Here is a 21,888-nt window from a genome sequence, read left to right on the forward strand (position 1 = left end):
TCAAGCATTTCTATCTTTAGAGGGCTGTTTGTTCTTAGCTCTGACAACCCTTTTGTCTTTCTTTAAATCTTTTTTTTTTTTTAAGAAGGTATAATGTTATGTGTCAGCACTTTTTGTGTGTGCCTTTGTGCTTTTGTTTATGGTTGTTTGAAGTGTGTGTGGTTATAAATGTGCATTTGTGCCCTTGGTCAAATCTTAGATGGAATTCATGACTTTGCATGTGTGAATGGCCGGCCGCTCCATGGTTACCAGATGTCAGATGTGAGAAATATTTCTCTCCCTTTGCTTTGGGTGGTGGTAATAAGTCAATTTTATGATTGGATTGAGGTGAGCTGTTGCTATGGCTATGAAGCAGATTCATGAACTGATAAGATAATAAATCGTCAAAACCATGTGTTTGTAACTGTGCATAATTTAATGACACAGGAAAAAAATTGTTCAGCTGGAGAAAGGTCTTGTGGACCGATGTACGGTCAATGACTCAAGTGCCACTGTCATAAACTATTTTCAAAGGTTATTGTACCATCGTTCCTTCTGCCTGATTATGGCCCGATAGAGATGCTACATTAAATACTAGAAGCAGAACTGACGGTGTGGGCCACTGCCATATTCTCTTGAATAGTAAAACCCTGAGTCCTGACACGGCCATACTTTCTTTTCTAGGTTTTTCACACTTGCCAAGCAGTTTGTACCCCAGCCCTTACATTCCCTTGGGCCACCTTGAGCATCCACAGCTCAGCCAACATGCACTCTTTGACTCCCAAAAAGGTCTGTATACGTCTGTAAAATCATGTTTATTCCATTCTCTCTGTGATTTATGGGTGTGTGTGACTATCATCATAACAATTATATACTTGTATATAAAATTATTGTGTATGTATGTATATGTGAATCTCTCTAAACTGTTTTTATCCAGACATCAATAGCTTATTGATCATTATAGGTGTTTAGTTGTTGGTAGTTTGAGTTGAGAAATACACATTTCAGGAATTATCACTAATCTGTGTGTGTATTTTGCTTTAGAACCAAGCAAGTTGACTCATGAAACCATTTTTTTTCATATATCACAATTTTTTTCATCAATAATCGCAATATGACATTTTCCCAAATCGTGCAGCCCTAAATGTAATCAAGTAAAATGTTAGACTTTATTCTGCCTCAGAGCTGAGGGAAAAGGGCAGCACTTTGTTTTTGTTAGCATTCACCAACTAGTACATGAACGTTTCAAGTCCTTTTGTTCTGTTTCTGTTCTGTTGTACTCTCAGATAGTGCCTTGTTTATAGTTTTTTAACAAGTTGGTTTATGGTCCATCTTTTTATGTACCGTTACTTTCTGCAGTTTAGGGCCTTTGAGCAGTCTTATCTTTTACACCAGATGTCCTTAGCTTTGTTGGGGTCACTCTTTCTACTTTGTTCTTATTCTTTCAGAGGGGTTTTACCTGCCAGGTTCAGTGCACTCCCAGTCTGCACTGGCCAGGAGCCCAGTGGCTCACATGCCCTGCTCCTTCTCCAGGGAAAAGGAGGCCCTACCTCCTCACAAAAGCTCTAAAGACTCAAGCAGGGATCTGGGAAAAGAGAAGCCCTGTAAGAGTGACCTAGGCCACTCCCTCCCAAGGAAGGAACGAGAAAGGCCAAAAGAGGAGCCACGGCCCCACAGCGTGGTGGACCTCACCTTGGATGTCAAGGCAGAAGATGAGCGCAGAGCAGGCAACTCAGAAAGGTCTACAAAGACTACGGAGCACGCTCGGCCTTTCTTTCACCAGCACTCTCCTGCTCTGAGCACCACGGACACTAAGCCCAAACAATCTCACCAGAGTTTACTTGGCAACTGCGGGACAAGTAGTGGCATGCCAGCCAGACACCTGAGTACGGAACAGGACAGGAGGGACAGAGACCGGGATGACGAAAGCAGCCGGCCTGGGGGCAACCTTTCCACTGACAAGCAGAAAAGATGCGATTCAGTTGCTACATCATCTGGTACGCTGCATGTGTCGTATGCCAGTCCCTCTTCCCTGCAGCCGAACCCGTCCCATCTCCCGTCCCATCTCCCGCCCAGGCTGGTGTCCTCTGGCACCTACCCTCCCCCTCACCACATGCCGCCCAACATGTACCCACTCTACTCTACAGCGAAAGAGCCAGGAAAAGAACAGAGAGTGATAGCTCCTACTTATGTGCCTTCTGTCGAGGTTTACGATGAGCGAAAAGGGCCAATTCAAATTGCCTCCCAAGCTAGAGATAATAAAAATGACAAGAGCAGGGAGAGGGACTCGCACAGATCAGCCCTGCAGGTGGGGAATGATAGAACACATATGGACCATGGTCGGTCCTCCATTAGGAGTGAATCGCCCCCTCATGGGGACGTCAAGAGAGACATTTTACGAGAGGAAGGCTCGATAATTAGGTCAAACGGTTTGGCCATGAAAAAGCCCTTGCATTTAGAAATGTGCTCAAATAAATCTGGAAACAGCCCAGATGCCAGAGACTTAACCAACACTACATCAAAACACATGATCAAAACGGGACTTGAAACGGAATCCCGCAGCCAAGAGCGGGATAGGGTTCAAAGGTCTGCCCATCCGTTCTCTGGAATGGATCCAGGAACACTTCACTCGGAGCAGCATCCGTTGAAGGGCTTGGGTTCTGCTGAGTCCAAATGGAAGCCTTTCGAGATGGGCAATTATGCTACAAGTCACATCGCCACATTGGCGGCCCAACACACCCATGGCCCCCGAGGTGAGGAAGAGGGCAAGCGAATGTACCTAGATACTACTGTCTTGCACAGACCGGTAGGCAGTGGCAGAAGTCCTGAGGGCCAAAGGGAGGTTTCAGCCATGCAGAGCCTCATAAAGTACAGTGGCAACTTTTCCAACGAATCTGGCTCCAGGCACGGATCCGATAGCCATAGTCCATTTGGAGGACTGGGCAGCATGAAGCTGGAGTCTGGTTATCCCGGAGTGTCTAGAGTTAAGCACCTTCCACCCCAGCAGCCTGGAAAGCAGTTGAAGAAGGAGCCTGAGAGACCAGAGAGTGCTAAATCCTTTGGCAGAGACGGAAGCTCTTCTCAGGGTGAAGCAGAGGTTCGTCATCCCCCCGTGGGCATAGCGGTGGCTGTTGCCCGTCAGAGGGACAACAGCAGCAAGCACAGCTCTGTATCAGACAGGGACAGGCCAATTGGAGGAGCCATCAAAGGTGCGTTGCCTCATATCTTTGCATGCATTGTTCTTGAATTTTAATTCTTGGGTGAACTATACCTTTATTTATATTCACTTCCATGTTTTTTTCTAAATCTGTACAACTGGCTTTCTTCTGTGGAACACAAAAGGAAAGATTTTGCAAAGTCCCTTGTCATTTTCTGTCCATACAATAAAAGTCAGTGGGGTTCAGTGTTGTTTTGGGCCCTGTTGACTTTCAGTCTGGGCAAAAACAGTTGAGACATTGTTCAAAATGAACAGAAAAAAGAACAACTAACCCTATAAGGTGAGTAAATTGGACATTTCTGGCCCCTGTTGGTATACATTCTCGCCTTTAATGGAATTGAAGAACAACACTCTTATTTTCCGTTGTTATAGCCCATTTACATTGCCCTGCTCAGCTGCAAGGTCGCTCTCACTTTTGTTTTTGTTTCTTAAACAGCATGGGCTTTGCTATTGCTTTGGCCCACAGTGTTTCCTGTTAGTCTAGGGAGTGTGTTAAACCTTTCACTAAGGCACCGCATGCCTGACTGCTTATAAACATAATTTACAGAGCTCTACTAAAGGTGGCAAACAAGCAGTGCATTCTAATATGACTTTAGTTTTGTTGCTTAGCAATCGAATCAGCTTCAGAAAGGGGCAGAAAGAGAGGTGGGGAGAAAGGCATTAATTTATGTCCTCTTGTGTGCAAGGAAATTGCTGTAATAACATAAGTCTACACACTCTGAGTTTGAATCTACATTTAAAACAAGTGATAGGGACAGAGCTTTGCTTGACTAATTTGCCCTCTTTTTGATGCAAATGGATAGCATGTCCGACAGGCTTTTGGTAGCCTTGGAAACAGACTGAAACCTTTTCCCTGGAGCATGACAGAGATCTGTGTGCACTTTCGTCCCCCTCCTCTGTTTAAAAGAACACAATCTCTTCTCAGCCACTGTCAGTACTGAAAGGTTCAATACACTCCTAACTAAATCCCACTCGGATACGTTCTACGCGTTTATCTTTTACAGAGCTGTGTTGTTGAGGTATTTTGAACACAAACTTCAAAGGCTCTTTTAGTTTAGTACGGTATGTGAAATACTGCTTGTTTTGTCTGATGATTCTCCAAATAGCTGCTACTCTATGAAGAGCAATTTGAACCATGGATGACGGCACAGTGGTGTTGAAACATTAAGTGATTGGGCCTCAGTGGGTTCTTGTAAATGTGATATGGTACTCTGCATAGGTTCTCAGTGTGTTTTTTTTGTTTGTTTGTTTGTTTTTTCCTCTACACAGTCTGTGTAGTGTAATCTCATAGATGTGAATATGACTGGTGCTGAGTGTTAGGACTGATAAACACTCTTAGAGTTTGGGCTATTTATGGAGGAGTGTACTTAAAAAGAGGAAACGGTAACATTTTAAGTCTTTCCAGACTGGGAGACATTACTAATGTTTGACTTTGTATTTAGGCTAAGAAAGGTCGGAAATGTGTAAATTGGGATTAAACGTATCTGAAATGGGGAAAAATTTGATCTCATTGGCAAACACTAAGATGGTTCATTTATTAAAAAAACTTTTTCAACATCTGCAATTAGTGTAATGTCCTAACCTTGCAGGCCCAATCCACACAGTAGAAGAACAAGGGGATGAAAGGACACGTCACCGTGACGAGCGCCTGCTGTCGGGACGTGTGGAGCGTGAGCAGGAGAAAGTATTAAGGTAAGGTGAGAGTTTATAACCGCTGGCGTAAAGCGAGTCTGCATGGTGCACCCTAGTCTATATTAAATATTCTGCTGGGTCCGGGTCGGGTCCCAATCTATTACTTCGGGAAAAATTATATAATTTTATAATTGGGCCAATAAAGTCTGTGTACTTTCATATATATTTACACACGCATACACACACTGATATATTGGTCGATCTCATATATACCATTATTTTTCCCTATTTTTACACATTATCCATAATCGGGTATCGGTTCACGGCCTCTGAGGGGAGACAATTTGTTAATTTTATTAAAAATCGCAGCATTTTGCATCATATAATCGCATTGGCTTGACATTGCGATTGCGAAATGATTAACCGTGCAGCACTTGTATATAAATATTTATATATATAAATGTGTATGTATAAATGTAAATGTGTACCTTGCAGAATTTGAAAAAGGTCAATAATGAAATATTTGAACATACTTTTTTTTTTTTTTTTTACATAAAAGCTGTTTACATAGTCCACAAAACAAAATAATAGTGTAATTTTTAAAAATGACCAAGCTTGATTCTTAATACTGTGTGTTGTTACCTAAAGAATCCACAACTTGTTTTGTGATTGTTCATGAGTCCCGTGTTTTTCCTAGGCAGTGGTTTGGGGACAGATTAGATATTGTATATAGTTTTCAGGCATAAGAGAGCCGCTATCAATATGTGGGTTATTTAAATAGTTTTGAATGTGTGCTTGCTTTTCACCTTTCATTTTCTAATTTGCAATGTACGAATACACATACTCTGTGTATAGGGAGCGACGATACTGCACATTTTACAAGATAAGGTATTTTTCAGTGATCAGGATCTGTTGTGCACCAAATCTTTAGCCATCTTCCCGTCAGTCATCTCTACTTACACTCGTCATGTGATGAGTGAAATCTTACTCATGTTGCACTGTGACTGCTCTGCTCCATACAGCACGAGCTGCACTTTCAGTTTACAATTGTACTGTTTCTTGTACTACTGAACTAAATGGGTTTTCTATAAAAAGCCGAAATGACAGTAGTGGGGGGCGATGACAAGAAGTAATGTAATCGGTGTGCGGCCAAACATTGTGTTAGACCGGTAACCGACTACCACAGCAAGCCTACTGGAAATGCGTTTTTTTTTTCAGTGGCATTGGTAATGTCCATATTGCTAGCTGTAACTATAAGCCTAAATCGACTGCCATATCATCCAGCACGAGATGAATAAAAATGACTGAGGGCACCTTTTAGAGTCCCAGCTTTAAAATATGGGCATTTTCCACTACTTTCACACTCCAATGCAGGTACGTATATTACCCTGTGTGCTTTTTTGTTACACGTAGGGTGTCAACTGTGTTGGTTTCAGGGGTTGTTTTGACTGTCAATGATGGAAAATGGAACAGGATGTTTTTAGTTTTCTCCCAAAAAAAATCACCTTTTGCACCTTGATGTTGCGTGGAAGCTAGTAATGGAGGCAGCTAATGCATAAATGTCCTGTGAAAATGACTCCTTAAAGTCACTTAAGTACAAATCAGTGATCCTTCAATGTGTGGATCTTTAAAGATACCCTTTCTGCTTCCTTGGTCGAAGCTAGTTTAAAATCCTGAAGTGTATATGCCAAAATAGATGTTATTTTTGTTCAGGTAACTCTAAAAAGATGTTATAAGCCTGGATGAAAGTCTGCTAATTAAGGCACCCTTTTATTAAAGTCAATAACCATGTTGTAAGGACTAAGCATATACATCCAGTGTGAAAGGATTCTTGTTTCTTTGATTCCACGCACTAGCTAAACGGAGCAACATTTTACTTTCATTGGTCACACTCAGCATGGTTTTCTTTAGAGCGGACAGATTTATGGCAATAGTTCTCGGCAAATATGAGCCTATTTTCAAAGTGTGGCTCTCATTTCGAGGACTAGAAAAAGTCTGTCTTCCCCACTGGGGAAATTGGTGCTTATAAAAGTGACTGGTTCTCTCAGCAGGATTATGCCCTCAGTGCCTGTCCTTAAGTGTAAGGCAGAATAGAAGTCATAAACTGGGGAATTTGTGTCACAGTTGGGTCTAAATAGCCACCAGTCCTACTTTTGGCCTTAAATAAGCAGGACTTTTGCAATGTAAAAGCATCTGTCATACATTTTTTTGATCATCAAATGCGGGCACCTGGATATTGGGCACTTAGCAGACTTTTAAAGATATAGTTAAGCCAAAAGTTAAAATGATTTACCCACCCTCATATTGTTCCAAAACAGTTTTTTTAAGTTGGTCTTTGTTGGGAATAACTAACCCAATTCTAAATATTTTGTAATTTTGTTCTTCGGTCAGATAGCATTACTAACATAACATTAAGGTACTAAGGTTTCCTTTTTTTATTGTTGGAGAATATTTTTACTATATATTAAATTAGAAAACTGACTTTTGGCTAATATAAGAGTACTTTATTTAAAAAAAAGCATATTTTTTGTGAATTGGTTAAGTAAAGCTTTGCCCCCCAAAAAATTATTTAAGTTAATTTTCTTTTCTTTTTTTTAAAGCAAAGGTAGCTTTTTTTTTTTTTTTTTTTTTTTAATTACAGAATTTTTTATTGAGATTAAGACTTTAACTGCGATTAGGAAATGCAAGTTAACTGACATTGCCATAGATTGGTTAATCACTAATAAGTAAGTCTCTTCATTTACAGAGAGAATAAAGAGTTGGCAGACTACACTCAGATGCATCCATCTATGGTGTCTGCTAGTGGACTGAACCCGAACCTGATGGTGACTGGTGGACCGACTCTGGCTGGTGCGGGCCGCTGGCCTGCTGACCCCGCCTCCCACCTGGCCTCCCACCCGTGGCTGCCCCGACCAGGAGCCCCCTCCATGTGGTTGTCTGGCTCTCCATATGGTACCCACATTTTTTTACGCCTATGGCTGTAGTGTAAGAATTATGTCATGTTACAAGCAATTGTTGCAATTGATCGAGGGTCATGCGGTCTGGAATGCTGCATAACTGGGTTGTGAATGGGATTTAGACACTAAATTATTTCCTCCAGGCAGTCTGTTGACCCTGCCAGACGGCCCAAGCATTTTGTCTAGGCTTAGTGTTTTAGTCATTCTTAGAAATAATCAGTCTCACTCCACAACTTCCATCCAAGAATAACAGCAAACAGCACTGTCAGTTCAGTTCTCTGACGTTCGAGTTTCTGTCTAGACTTTACTTTAAAAACAAAAATGTCCCATAAGAAAATGGCTGTATTTAAAGTTCTGTGCATCTTGGCATGAATTCAACTAGGTCTGTGCTTCATGCACAGGGATGAGATTATGCTGGGAATGGTGTTTCTCTTGGGGATTAACTCTTGAATGTTCACAAAGCTGCCAGAATGCAAGTGCAAATGGACCGTCAACTACAAATATGGTGAACCCAACCAGTTCTTGTCCTTCTGTTGTTGAACAGGACTGGGTCCCCCTTCCCTTCATCAGACGCTGCCTCCAGGATATCCTCCGGCCTTGACGGGTTCTATCCCCCCACCTTACCAGTTTGCCCGAGATCCACAGACCGGACAGGTGGTTGTTATTCAGACAGAGCATCTGCCACACTATGGTAGGCCCCGTATATTCACCACAATTTCTGTATTCATATTTGACCATCTTTCCATTCACACATGAATGCGATGTGCATTTATAATAGTGAGTGGTAGTGATATTCCTGACGTGTAGCAGAATAAATATTCTTGATTCGTGATGCTCAAATATTCCTCTTGTTCTTTAAAAGCTGAGATGTTAGAGCGAGGCCCCCCGCTGTGGTCAGCCATGTACCCGCCGGCAGGAAGCTCTCTGCAGCATGCCCATCAGCTCCAGCTCCTCTCCCACCAGCAGCTCCTGCGGCAACAGGAGCTTTACATGATCCAGCATCAGACCGCACAGGTCATGGAACTGCAGAGGAACGCACAGTTAGTGGTATGAGATTCTTTCTGTCAATGTCATTATATTCGTGGGAAGACACTCCTGTATTTTCCATTTGGTAGTCCTTGAGGTCTATTTGCACTTACTCTGAATGTTCAGCTTGGAAAACGGGCCTAAAACCAAATGCATAAATCAAGCCTTCCAATCAAGTTCAAAATATTGTACTTGGGTCCTTATTATTTTTTTATGTGTTTATCTGGGTTTTTATCTCATTTTTATGCATCTATTTTTATCATTTTTTATAACTGAGGTCATATCAATTTTATCTATTTTGATGTGCAGTACTTTTTGAACAAACTTGTAATTTAGTACATATCTTTTCTTTAAAGGGATACTCCACTTTTTTGGGAAATAGGCTCATTTTACCACTCCCCCATAGTTAAACAGTTGAGTTTTACCGTTTTGTCGAATGTATTCAGACGATTTTCTGATATTTAGAAGAATATCGGTAACCAGATAGTTTCTGGTCTCATTGACTTCCATAGTATATATTTTTTCCTACTATGGAAGTCAATGAGACCAGAAACTGTCTGGTTACTGATAGTCTGGTTACTGAAAATGGGCCTATTTCCAAAAAAAGTGGAGTATCCCTTTAAGGGGGTAGGGGGTTGAATTCAGATTTAATTTTTTTTTTTTTTAATTTTCTGGTCCAGGAGAGATTAAATGCAAGCCACTCTAGGACCGATTTGGATGAAAAACCAGAAAAGAGAGGAAGTGAAGGGGCCAAATCCAGTCTCTCGGGCATCCCCACTCAAGCTCTGCACTCACGCAAGCCTCCCCCACGCTCTCCAACCCCCTCCACCTCGTATAGAAAAGCCCTGACGCCGCTGCCCGTCCCACCGTTGCCTTCACCGGTCACTGCACTGAAGTCTGAGGAGAGACCTAAAGTGGAGAAGTCCCTCCCTCAACAGCCCTACTCCCATCCATCATCTCCTGTCCCTCATTCAGTCAGCCCCGTATCGGCATCGCCTCTTCCCACATCCCCCATCCAGACCAAGGAGGAATCTGTGGAAGTGCCTGAGAAAGAAACACTCAGTCTACTAAAGCAAACTTCTACTCCGTTCCCATCTATGTACCATGGTAAGTGTAAGGTCAGCTTTCCCAAGTGAAATGTCCAGGATTGAGCCTGGTTAATTTGTCAAAATTGCAACAACTATGAGTTTGCATGATCATATGGAGTGATTATTGTTTATTTGCATATTGCACAAAAAATGAGAAGGAAACTGGTTTATTAATGCAAGGCATTAATGCATAAATGCATTCATCTCGGTATTGCTGTTTTTAAGGAAATATGTTTGGGAGGGGACTGAGAATACTCGCAGGACAGCAATCAAATGCAGTGCGCTATTCTTCATGTCAGAATGTGCAGGGTAGTGCAGTCTTAATGAGTAGTCTGCAAATATCTCCACATATGGGATTACCAGCTGTCTCTTCACTCGAATAGAGACTTCTTATGACAGCAGCCCTTTTGTACCCGTATCCCCTGGCGGTTTCCCTTTAAAAATGTTCAATGCTCAGGATAAATAGATTTTCTGCTCATGTTGCACTCTGAATGTACGAGTATGCACGAGCGTGTTGGCCTGTGTGTATATAAGGGCTTTTGGGATGCTTGTGCTGGGGCCATTTGGTTCATGAAAGTTTCATAAAGCCCCTGTGCTGAAGAACATGTGGGGTTATTAATCACTTTGTCACTCTGTCGCAGGGAACTAAAGCCTTTCTAGTCTTTGCATAAGCACTCCTAGCCCCTCAAATTGTTCTCTCTTGTTTCTTCAGCAGAAATTCCTCCTGGTTACCCATACCAATCGATAACCGCACCGTTCGGCAGCCATTACCCCTACCTCCTCCAGCCAGCCGCTGCCGCAGACGCTGACGGCCTGGCACCAGATGTGCCATTGCCGGCTGAGACATCCGAGCACTTGGCGACCACCGCAGATGTCAAACCCCAGCACTTGTGTTCTCCAGTGGTCGTGGAGTCACTTCAGGCATCCAGAGAGAAAGAGTCAATGGATGAGGGCAGCACTGTGTTAAAAAAAGAGCCAAACCTGGAAGACAACAAAGACGTCCTGAGCCGGGACAGCCTAACGCTTGCACCCATCACCACCCAAGACCCTAGAACCCCCACAGAGGCCGAAACCCGCCCTAGACCCACAGCCACACCATTACCAGAGGATAAACAAGACCTGGGAGATGGGGAGGCTGTCAAAATCGAAGCTGCCACCTCAAGCCATCCAGATGTTGAAAGAACATCCAGAGCAGAAACTGCAGAGGACTCGATAGGTCTGGTAGACCAAGTTTACAAATCTTCATCAAGTTACAGTGACGCACACCTCGTGGCTTGTGACATCCAGCCAGCAAATCCCTTGGATCTCTCTGATAGTTTGAACCCAGTAGACCTCAGAGATCCTGTCCATGACACTCCACACCTGGAATCCAAACTTGACAATCTTTTCCTGCCTAACAGCAGCCCTCCTCACCTTCAGCCCTCTTCCATACCGGTGGCCATCCTGCCTGAAGATCCCATGGCAGGCATGTTCGCCCTGGTCACGGCCAGCGAGCTTCCGCAGGCCGGAGCAGTGTCCATCCTGGCAGATGCGTGTCGCTCTAGGTCTGAGCTCTGCAAGGACGTCAGTCCCCTAGAGTCCACTGCTCTGGAAGGCATGGCCCTGCTTAGCCAGATGGCAGAGCTGGAGATGCAGAGGCAACCCAGAGATGACACACAGGGTGAGTCTCATTTCAGAGAGAGGAACGGTAATCTGAGGGATGTGGGGCCTGATGTAGCATGCTCTAACAGTTCAAATGGAAGTGGTGATTAGGGAGGAAGGTTTGCTCACTGTAATGTGCAGTAAAGTAAAATGTGCTGAAACAAGCTCAGGAATGGTTTCAGCTGAAGTAAATTCAGTTTTAAATATTGTTTCATGAACAGTGTGCTTATTCATCTATGAATCGTTTAGAGTAAATACGTTTGTTATGCATCTATCTGCATTAATGCACTCTGACACAAGAAACTCCCATATACTGATGTATTGGAGAATGTGGGGCTGTCCCATGCTCCCTAGAGGTAATTAATGTTGGTATTGATTGTGTGTTTGTGTGTGCAGCTGTAATTCTCTGTGGGCTGGACAGTCTGCTGGAAGCTGGCAGGCAGGTTCTCCTGGAGGCCATCGAGTGTCAGCCTCAGATTATCATCCGCCTCCCCCGAGAGCTCAACCCCAATAAGAAATACAGCTGGAGACAGAAGAAAGATGAACCTGTATGCTTGCCTTTTTATTACTTCTTTTTATCTCCCTCTTTTAAGAAGTTAAGATTTCTATTATCACTTTAATAGAGTGCCGAAGTGATGACGTCGCTTTTAGGACAACTCGGAAGCTAGCGGCGCGTGGGTTCCCTCGGTTGAAAAGCAATGCATTTTCCCCATAGACTTTTGGAAAATCACAAAAAATAAGATCTGTGTTTAACAAAGAGTAGTGACACTTACACGTTTTGTCTATCAAGATAATCTTTACAAGTTAATCCAAAATTTATACATTTTGAAGCCTATATAAAGATTTAAAAAAAAACACAGACACAATAAAGTTTAAAAAAAACACAAGCAGGTTATAACTGTGTGTTCTATGTCATAGATCAAAACATGAAAATAATATATTTAGAGGCTTTGTTCAGGCGATTTAGCAAAAACCCATTCAAAAATCCCATAGGCTTTAGAGCGAGGGAACCGGTAGTGCTAACATGCTAACTCACTTCCACGTTTTGGCCTACAGAGTGACGTCGTAACTTCGGCACTCTATTTAATTTTTCTGTTATCAGAATAGTAATTCTAGGATGTTTGTAGTTTTAAATATAAGGAGTGCAAGCTTTTAGCTAATAATACCTAAGATTTCCAGCCTCTTTACACTGTGCATGTGCACCTGATTTCAGCCAGATGTCCATAGCAAGTGTTAACAGCTGCTTAGAGATCTGTAGAAGTTAAACCACAGATACTAATCTTGCTCCGTCTCTTAGATGTTCTCCAAATCCTCTTTGGAGGGAATGGACACTGTAGAAGTGGACTACCGGGTGAGACTTGCTGAGCTGCAGCAGCGCTACAAAGACAAGCAACGAGATCTTGTCAAACTGCAGAGACGGAGAGACAAAGAGTGAGTCTCTCGATTAACATTTAAATCCCTTAACTTTATTAAGACCGGCATTTTATGATCCCTGTGTGATTCACAGAGAAAAACGTCAGCAGCAGCAACAACAACAGATCCAGCAGCAAGAGAGGAACAGAAGTTTAGCCCGCAGGGGCCCGGGGCGTCCCCGAAAGAGGAAACATGCCCTGTGTGCATTGTCTCCACCTCTCAGCAAGCTGGATTCGAAGTGTGCAAAGTGAGTGTGTAGTTCAGGCACCGATAAGGCCCAGCTGTGCTCACCGCAGCCTGCCCTGAAGCTGAACGCTCTGTTGTTTTGCAGGTTGGGCAGAAGCGTGTTGTACTCGGAGGACTCTGAGAGTGGGGAGGTGCTGAGGAAGCGCTTTCGGGCCTCTAACAGAGATGAGGAGGAGGAGGAAGATAGTGCGCTGAGATTGAAGAAGAAAAAAAAGAGCTGGGGCGAGCAGGAGGCATCTTCAAGCTATCCTCACGAGGTCTGTCTCTATTGTGCTGGAGTTGAACAAAAGCTCCTAAATATCTGAAAATTTGAGTTTTTGTTAAACAAACATGTTCCAGTCAGAGTCATGGTGCAGTGGTAAGTGCACATGCTCCAAACATGTTGAACCCACATCACTCGTATGTGCTGCACAGCTCAAGTTTTGCTTGCGGTGTGTCTGATCCCATTCATGCTCTTTCTTTTCAGTTCCCTGTCCTATTTCTTTAATAATATACATTCAATGTTTTTATCTCTTTGAACAGGCACCTAAAATGGTCGGAAAGAAGAGCAGAGAGAGTGAGCAGGAGCAGTTGGCATCCAAACTCGACAAGGCCTTGTCTCTCACTAAGCTCGGTAAACTCAGCAAGTCCTCTTGTAAGTTCATAGAGGGTTCCTCAGGGAAGTCCAGGGCAAGCTCTGGAAGCAGAGTCCCCATGCTCACCGATTTAGACATGAGAGTCAAGATGGGAAAATCCAACCTGTCAAAAGATCTCAGCATCTTTCACAAGTCTTCCAAAGGAGGTAAAAGCAAAATGGCTGCCAAAACGAAACCTTCAGATCCATGCCTTAAGGGAAAAGGCCAGCGGAAAGCACCTTATTCTCCAATGAGGTCAGAAATCAGCAGCTATTCTAACAGTAAGTCACGCTTTTTTGAAGAAAAAAAATTGTTTTTGTGATGCTATACCCTTCAAATTGCGCTCAATGGAAACACGTCAATTTAGTGAAAACTCCCATTTATCGGAAAGAAAGTTTTTACGCTCGCGTGAAAAATATTTCGCTAAACAGCAGTGGAAACAGTTTTTGCGCGTTTACAGTCACCTGACTTGGAAAGCGCGGTATGTTTGGACTGAATACAAGGCCGAGTTCTTTATTCAATTCATAAAAGACAAAAAAATACTGGTTTCTAAACCTCCAAGAAATGCCACAATCATGACCTCGGAGCAGAAACGAGAGAGAAACACTGAGCAAACGATGTGCCGCTCACAGTATAAGGGTCTTTCCTTGACATTAATGCTTGAATAACACGCCTACGTCTTTCCATTAATAATAATAATAATGTCTGTGATTATATGTAAACGTACCAAGTCTGTTGCCATGATTTTTGGAATGACTTATGCGACTAAAACATTTTTTTTTCCTCTCGCGGTAACATCGGTTAATGGAAACGCCGTCATTCCGCAGTTGTTTTTATCAATATTTTTTATAAAATCTGTTATGAAAACATGCCTAGTGACTGTATTTATCACAATATAGGAGTTTTTGTTTTGTAAAAATAGCCTAACAGCTGTCGTGATGTATATGTCTAGTTTTTCTTAATGTTTTGAATGAAGCTTGACAGGGCTGCATTTATTTGATCAAAAATATGGTGAAAATATTTAATATTTTAATATTGAAAATTGTAATTTATTCCTGTAATAGTAAAGCTGAATTTGAGCACATGATCCTTCAGAAATCAGTCTAATATGCTTGTCACTTTTTTGCTTTTTATTGTTCTGTTTAATTAAAGGTTTAGTTCACATCAGAGTTATATTTAAAGCTTTATAATGGGAGTGAAAAGTAACTTTAAAGCTGTCCTAAAAAAAAATCTGTCCTAAAAATCTTTAAAGCAGATTAAGTATTAATTAAAAATAAAAATAAAAATCTTACTGACCCCAAACTTTGGATTTGTATTGCAGTGTAGTGCATCATGGATTTAAGTTGAATTGTTTTTATTTCATCATGCTTTTGATCCTCCATCCTGAGTTAAGTGTTTTGTGATTTGTGCCAGACACGGATTCAGAAGAGGAAGATTCCCTGAAGGATGGCTGGCCTCCCAGCTCCTTATTGGGGAGAACGGCGTCACGTCCACAGCTCCCCGGCCTGTGCAGCACTCCAACCAAGAAAAAGCGCTCATCGTCCAAGAGAGCCTCTTCATCACTCAAGTCCAAGCAGGCGGCCAAAGAGAGGAAACATAAGCACTTTGCTTTATTGCTACAGGAGGCAGGAGTCAGCTCCTCCGAGGACTCATTTGACCAAGGTTAATAAAGCATACCTCACTATGCACAAAATCGAGATGGCAGCTGCTCGGTTTTAGCTTTTTTACTTTTGGTCTGTCTTGTATTTTTAACCGTGACTATCTATCTAATTTGCTACCTCACATCCTGTGTATATAATTTAATCGGCTCTTGTTAGAGTCCCTTTTAAATGGTTACTTTTATAGGAATGTCTTGCCATTGTGCATTAAAATGTGTGTGGATGTGTGGAAAGTGTTCTTTATTGTATTGCAGTTTGGTACCCAAGCTTTATTAAACATGCTGATTTCATTTTTACTGAAAGTAAAGAAACGCAGTGTTCTCTGTCTCTTTCGCTACATCTCCTGCTGTAGAGTGTTAGATTGCAACGCTCCACACTCCTGATTTCCTCTGTTGTTCAAATATCCCTTTCATCAGTGAAGAGCTGTCACAAGGAGATCTCTGCATAAATTCATTGCTCCTGAGCAGTGCTGATGAGATTCATTAGGCCAAATGACTTTGAGAAGCATAGCTAACTTGTTAGGTTCTCCCAAGAGATCAGATTTTTTAACAGATGAGAAAACGCTGAAAGGATATTAGATAATGTTTATCTGCATTTACAATATTGTATACATCATCATTTTGATTGGTGCCATAAACCGATGTGAAACTAGTGGCAGTAGAGCGCACTACCATTATAACCAAGTTTAAGTCAATAAATTAACATGCACAAAACCAGAATATGTAGAACTTTAATGCATAAAAGCAATGGGGTTTTTTCACTATGACGAGTGAACAGGCAATGCATTGTGGGATATTTGAAAAATAGGGAGATCCCTGATTTACTAAAAAAGAGAAATGAATAACCTAGCTTCTCCAGACTGCTCGCTCTCTCCCTGCAGCTGCTTGGCCACCCCTCCACCTCTGACCCCTTCTCCTACCCATGATGCTTTTGAATGTCTATCGGTCTGTGCATTTGCTTGTCCTGCCGCAACAAAATAAGAAGCAAAGGGCTTGGCTGGGAGTAGGGCAGCCAGCTGTTCAGCGTGAGGTCACTATCCATGTCACCTGAGCCTTGAGCATTGTTCTGTAAGTAGGCCACCATCCTCTTTTGCTGTGACTTCTCCATTATTTTTACTAATTTGTGATTACACTGTTACAGAACCAAAACGCAAACAAAAAAGACAGGATAACATATTAAGGTGTTGAAAATGCCTTTTTTTTTTAACATGCTCACCTCCTGTTACGTGACCTCAAGCCATGGTTATGTTTGTATTTGGTGGGGAAAGTTTTATTTTTTAGATTTTTTTTTTTTCTCCCTCTGCTAATTTTCCTTCTTGGCCATATTAATATTTTTTTGTTCATATTAATAATTTAAGGTTTTCTACAGCTGCTGTTTATGCATTTGCCATTGTTGTACAATACATCCCTGAGTTATGTTTCTCGTTGATGTTGAAACCGGTTATAATTAAGATTTTGTTAGTTTCTTTTTATATATAATATAAATTATATTTTTTTTCTTTTTTTTATTATTATTATTTACTGCTAAGGAAGTAAGAGGATTGAATTGAAAGAGAAGAACATAACCATGGCTGAAGTGGTTGCTGGTCTGATTTGCGTCCAGGCCAGACTGAGTCTCAGGAGCCATGGAGGACTGTCCTCACAGAGCCTGCTTTTGTTGTTCTTCAGCTTCTTCCTGTACACATCCTTTGCTTGCTGTCAGTCTATGCAATACTTGCTTCAGATCTCAACGCTGTGGCATCTATAAAGTTATGTTCACAACATAACCAATCAAAGTCTTTGTCTGCTACACAGTCCTTGTCTTTAACAAACTCACCTCTGGCTTCGGTTACTCACAACTGCACTCAAACATCTGTTTCCATGTCTGTTTCCATCACCAAACTTGTTCCTCACCCTCCAGAAAATGGGATAAAATGGGGTGTTGCTCAAAGTGGGTACCTACTGTCTTCTAGTTAGTCCTTGAGAGGTTTTTTTTTTCTTTATCAGTTTAGACAAGCTCAGAGCTGAAGAGACTTTTAATAATTGATGACTTTCTTAGTCAGGGATTCTGCCAGCAACCTTAACTTTCTGCAGCGCTTGTGGCTTATTCTATTCCCTTTTTTCCTTCAGTGATTCAGCTCATTCAGCACATTGGGCAAGGCCACTTCTCTTATTTGGTTTGGGCTTTTGCATTCCCTGCCCCTCTCAATTTGGAGCGAGCCAACAGCCATGCTGATTTTAAATCCTGCCCTAAAGCTCTCAAGGTTTGAAAGCTACGCTTGCGAGATCCTGCCTACCCAGCTTAGTATTTGCTGCCCGCATGAAACCAGGCTTTGTCCCCCACCAGTAATCTTATGTAGTAGTGGGTGGGCTGCAGTATTTGAGCAAGAACACATTCATCGAGAGAAAGTCTGCTTCTCCCGTGCTAGATTACAGTGGATACGTAAAAGTGAGAGAGCACTACAGCTGGTAGAATGATTCATTAGGGCAATGAAGATTGAATTCTATGGATTTATTGTTCTACAGAGATAACTAGTCGGGAAAATGGTCTTTAGATGTTGGGTTTTTTTTTAAATGAAATTGCATGGGATTGAGGCTTTAATTTTTACAGGATATGGTTGAAAGTGGTAGTTCACCCAAAAATGAAATGTAATCATTTATTCACCCTCATGTCTTTTTCTTCTGCAGAACACAAATTATATTTTGAAGGTTGATTTGACGTTTTGTCTATGCATTGAAATTCAATGGGGTCTTAAAATCTATTAGACCCCGTTGACTTTCATTGATGAAAGTAAGGCAGAAGTCAGTCATGCGTGTTTGTAATGACATGAGGGTGAGTAGATGACAGAACTTTCATTTTTGCTTAAACTATTGCTAATTCTGGGCTCTTCAACTCAGTTCTGGAAGGCTAGTGTCCTGCAGACTTAAGAAACCCTCCCAATTTAACCCTCCTGTCTGTACACTCTTTAAAATAAAGGCTCTTTAATGTCATCTGTGGTTCCATGTGCACAAAAGGTTCTTGATGTTATTCACACTAAGAAAAAAAAATGGTTCTTTTAAAAACTGTTCACTGAAAGGTTCTTTGGTGATCCCAAAAGGGTTCATCTGTGGCATCACTACAAAAATACCTTTATTTTAAGAGTCATTTAGTTGTCGAGTAGTTCTGTATGCCTTTATTAGTGTGTTTGGCTATGTTTGGTTGGGGTTGAAGCTAAACTCAATAGGACACTGGAGTTGAAGAGCCCTGCTTTAAGTAATGGGTCGCGTCACAGGCTTCATTTTCATTCATTTCTGAACCATATATATTTTGTCAAACATTCTAAATGATTTGTCTTCCCATTGTTAACAGAGTATTTCACCGAGCGGGATGATTATGAGGATGACGATGATGACGAGGATGAAGATGGGTACGATTATGAGCTTGATGAAAGCGACGGCCTGTGTTCGTCATCTGTGGAAGAGAGTGGGCTGGGTCTCCTGGCCCGCTTTGCCGCCAGCGCTATCCCGAGCCCCATTGTCACCAATCCGCTCTCCATTGTCCAACTGGAGGCTAAACAGAAAGCCAAGAAGAAAGAGGAACGTCAGAGTCTACTGGGTAAGGAAGTGCTCTTCCTGAATGGCTTGCATCTTTTTTTACACTATTAGACTCCTCTGTTATCTCTCTGTGACATCAGCTGCTTTTCCAAGTCCGCTGGGACTTAAATTCCCAGGTGACAAGGTGATGCATTGTTATTGGCTGTCTTTTGTTGAGCTCTGTCGTGCATGTGCATCGGCGAGTGAGGGAATTGAAAGGTGCTGGCAGCTGAAAACACATTGTGCTTGGAGCATTCACTCAGTAGGGGTGTTATTCAATATAGACACCCATCAGTTGAGCCCCACCTTGAGAATGGAGTGTCATTATCCCCTAGCCGCATTTGTGTTGTGTGTGTGTGTTTGCTGCGCCGCTTGCACTCACTGAGAATGTGATGCTGACAGGCCTTGCTTTGATGAGGTTGGGCTGTGATCCTGAGCGGGTACCCAGCAGCGCACACGACAGGCCTGCCAGCGGAGACCAACATCCCCCTTCATTAACTATTAAGGCCCTGCAAGAATGTTCGGACGTAATTCTGCTCCCACATCTGGCCCTGTTTATTTCTTACATGTGCGCATTATATTGTCATTCTTTGTTGGGAAATGAGTTGACCACATGTAGATGGTTTAAATTATAGCAGATGGCCTAGTATTTACATTACTGTTGTAATGTATTTCATGTTTACATGTTAACTCTGCGTTTGCGTGCCTTATTAATAACCGAAAGTTGTATCTTCTGGATTGTAGGTACAGAGTTTGAGTTTACAGATTCGGAGAGCGACGTCAAAATGAGAAAGAAGTTTCCGTCACTGTTGCACGGCAAGCGGTCGGCTCCTGAGCTCCCTCTCTTGCCGCCCGCGTGCGTCAGGCATGATGACTCCAGCCCCAGCAAGCGTGGACGCAAACCGAAGAAACCCAAGTCTCCGCGGGAGTTCAGTTTCGACCTCACCGCCGACGGGAGCGAAGACGAACAGTGGACACGGCGGAGGAGTGAGCGCATCTTCCTCCATGATGCTGCCCAAGCCACCCCCATCTCCCCATCTGGCAAAACTTCTCTTCCGCTCACTCCCAAACCTGCCCGTGGCCCCAAAGCGTCTCCGCAAAGCCCCAAAGAGCTGACCAAAGCCAAGGAGGTGAAAGACCCCAACAAGGTAAGCCCTTGTTTTATTGATGTAGATTGAGTCCTCTGTGCCAGCCCCAATGAACCAGTGAGGGCGCTTGATACCAGCTGGTGTCCTGCTACATTTGTCGGACAAGAAAGCCTCCCGCTGTGAGTGTCATGTTGTTGGACACAAAAGGATGGCTGCCGCTTGCCAGGCTACAATTACCAGCCATCACTGTTCCTCCCTCCGAATCCTCTATTGTTTTTTTTTATAGTGTTCAATACATGACTGCCTATTAATGTTTATTTGTCTATCCAATGTTGCTGAATGGCTGTAATGTCTGGGAGAACTGAGCCTGATTGTGTCGTGCATTTGTATGAGGCTTTTCACTCTTGTCCATGCTGATGGTTTGGCTTTGTATCTGGTGTGAATGTTTCAGAAGAAGAGGATTAAGGAGACCCCCTTGTGTCTGCCCCCACCCCAGCTCTCGAGCACACCCTCGGAAAGTGCCGGAGCCGTGCCTGTCAGCCCAGGCCGCAAGGGCAAGGTGAAGGCCAAATCCAGAGAGGTAACTATTGCCTAACTCGGCTGACATTGCAGTGCTAATATTTTACACTATTATGGCTGATGAACAGAAATGTATTCATCCCTTGAGCAAATTCCAAGATCTATCAACATCCATCAACTGGGATAGTACGTTTTATTTTAATTGATTAAATACCATTAATAAAAATCAAGTGTTAAATTAATTTTATTTAAGCTCATAAAATTATATTTTGTTGCAAGGATAGTATTATAGAAATACTGTGCCTGAATTGGTATGAAAATATTATATTAACCCTCAAAAGTTTGGGGCCAGTAAGAGATGTTTTGTTTTTTTTAATCAAAAATTACTTTTTATTCAGCAAGGATGCATTAAATGCATCAAAAGTGACTGTAAACGCATTAATGTTATAATTTAGTTAAAAGATAAATATTTTGATGGATGCTTTTGTTTTAAACTTTCTATTCAAAGAATCCTGGAAAAAAATATTGGTTTCCATAAAATTATAATATGATAGAATAATAATAAAATGTTGCTTGAGCAGCAAATAAGAATGATTTCTGAAGGATCATGTGACACTGAAGACTGTAGTAATGATGCTGAAACTTTAGCTTCACGAAATGCGACATCACAGCCAAGATAAAAGAATACAATTTATTATTATTTTTTTTATATATTTTTTTTTTATTATTATTTTTTCACTTTATTTTTGATCAAATTAAACAGCCCTTGTGCGCATTTAAAACTTTCAAAAAAAAAAAAAAAAAAAAAAAAATCTGACCCATTCCAAACTTTTACATATTAAATGTACTTACATTTTTAGCATGCCACGTAATAAATATTTAAAACAGACCTAGTGTTGAGCAGCCATTTTGTGCTACACTGTGACTCTAAGGAGAAACACCGAAAGGGATTAGAATAATTTTACCTGGCAGGCTCAAGGCCTGTTGGGAGAAGCCTTGCATTTAAATGAGCTGTCCCTTCCAGCTCCCCTGTCCCATTCTGTATGGGCCTGCTCTCAGTACCCACCATAACCACAGGGAGGGGGGTAAGAGTGGGAAGGAGAGGGAGAGAGAAAAGGGGGAGAGCGCAATAGAGCAGCAAGCATAATTAGACTGCACACTCAGCAGGAAAGCATTGAAATTAACCAAACAACAACTCGCTCCATCCATTTCTCCACCCCTTCTGCACAATTAATTTTTTCTTCTCAAGATAAATCTCC

The 21,888-nt window shown here is 42.1% G+C and overlaps 1 protein-coding gene across 4 annotated transcripts in view; it reads left to right on the forward strand.

Annotated features, from left to right (window-relative positions):
- The window catches only part of tnrc18 (trinucleotide repeat containing 18), a 71,234-nt gene that overhangs the window by 32,042 nt on the left and 17,304 nt on the right, over nucleotides 1-21,888 (forward strand). For 2 of the 4 annotated variants that reach the window (XM_039687477.2, XM_039687475.2), the window contains exons 4-20: nucleotides 664-768; nucleotides 1,428-3,188; nucleotides 4,786-4,888; nucleotides 7,575-7,780; nucleotides 8,330-8,476; nucleotides 8,648-8,832; nucleotides 9,492-9,918; nucleotides 10,612-11,559; nucleotides 11,937-12,088; nucleotides 12,838-12,971; nucleotides 13,048-13,200; nucleotides 13,285-13,456; nucleotides 13,722-14,094; nucleotides 15,227-15,475; nucleotides 18,799-19,044; nucleotides 19,767-20,170; nucleotides 20,562-20,690. In XM_039687477.2, coding sequence (XP_039543411.2) covers nucleotides 664-768; nucleotides 1,428-3,188; nucleotides 4,786-4,888; nucleotides 7,575-7,780; nucleotides 8,330-8,476; nucleotides 8,648-8,832; nucleotides 9,492-9,918; nucleotides 10,612-11,559; nucleotides 11,937-12,088; nucleotides 12,838-12,971; nucleotides 13,048-13,200; nucleotides 13,285-13,456; nucleotides 13,722-14,094; nucleotides 15,227-15,475; nucleotides 18,799-19,044; nucleotides 19,767-20,170; nucleotides 20,562-20,690 — 5,894 coding nt within the window. The remainder of the gene's footprint in view (nucleotides 1-663; nucleotides 769-1,427; nucleotides 3,189-4,785; nucleotides 4,889-7,574; nucleotides 7,781-8,329; nucleotides 8,477-8,647; nucleotides 8,833-9,491; nucleotides 9,919-10,611; nucleotides 11,560-11,936; nucleotides 12,089-12,837; nucleotides 12,972-13,047; nucleotides 13,201-13,284; nucleotides 13,457-13,721; nucleotides 14,095-15,226; nucleotides 15,476-18,798; nucleotides 19,045-19,766; nucleotides 20,171-20,561; nucleotides 20,691-21,888) is intronic. The other 2 variants (XM_039687478.2, XM_039687476.2) reach the window with 2 other exon arrangements.

This window comes from Pimephales promelas, chromosome 3 (assembly GCF_988280905.1).
Source record: "Pimephales promelas chromosome 3, fPimPro1.hap1.1, whole genome shotgun sequence".
Lineage (NCBI taxonomy): Eukaryota > Metazoa > Chordata > Actinopteri > Cypriniformes > Leuciscidae > Pimephales > Pimephales promelas.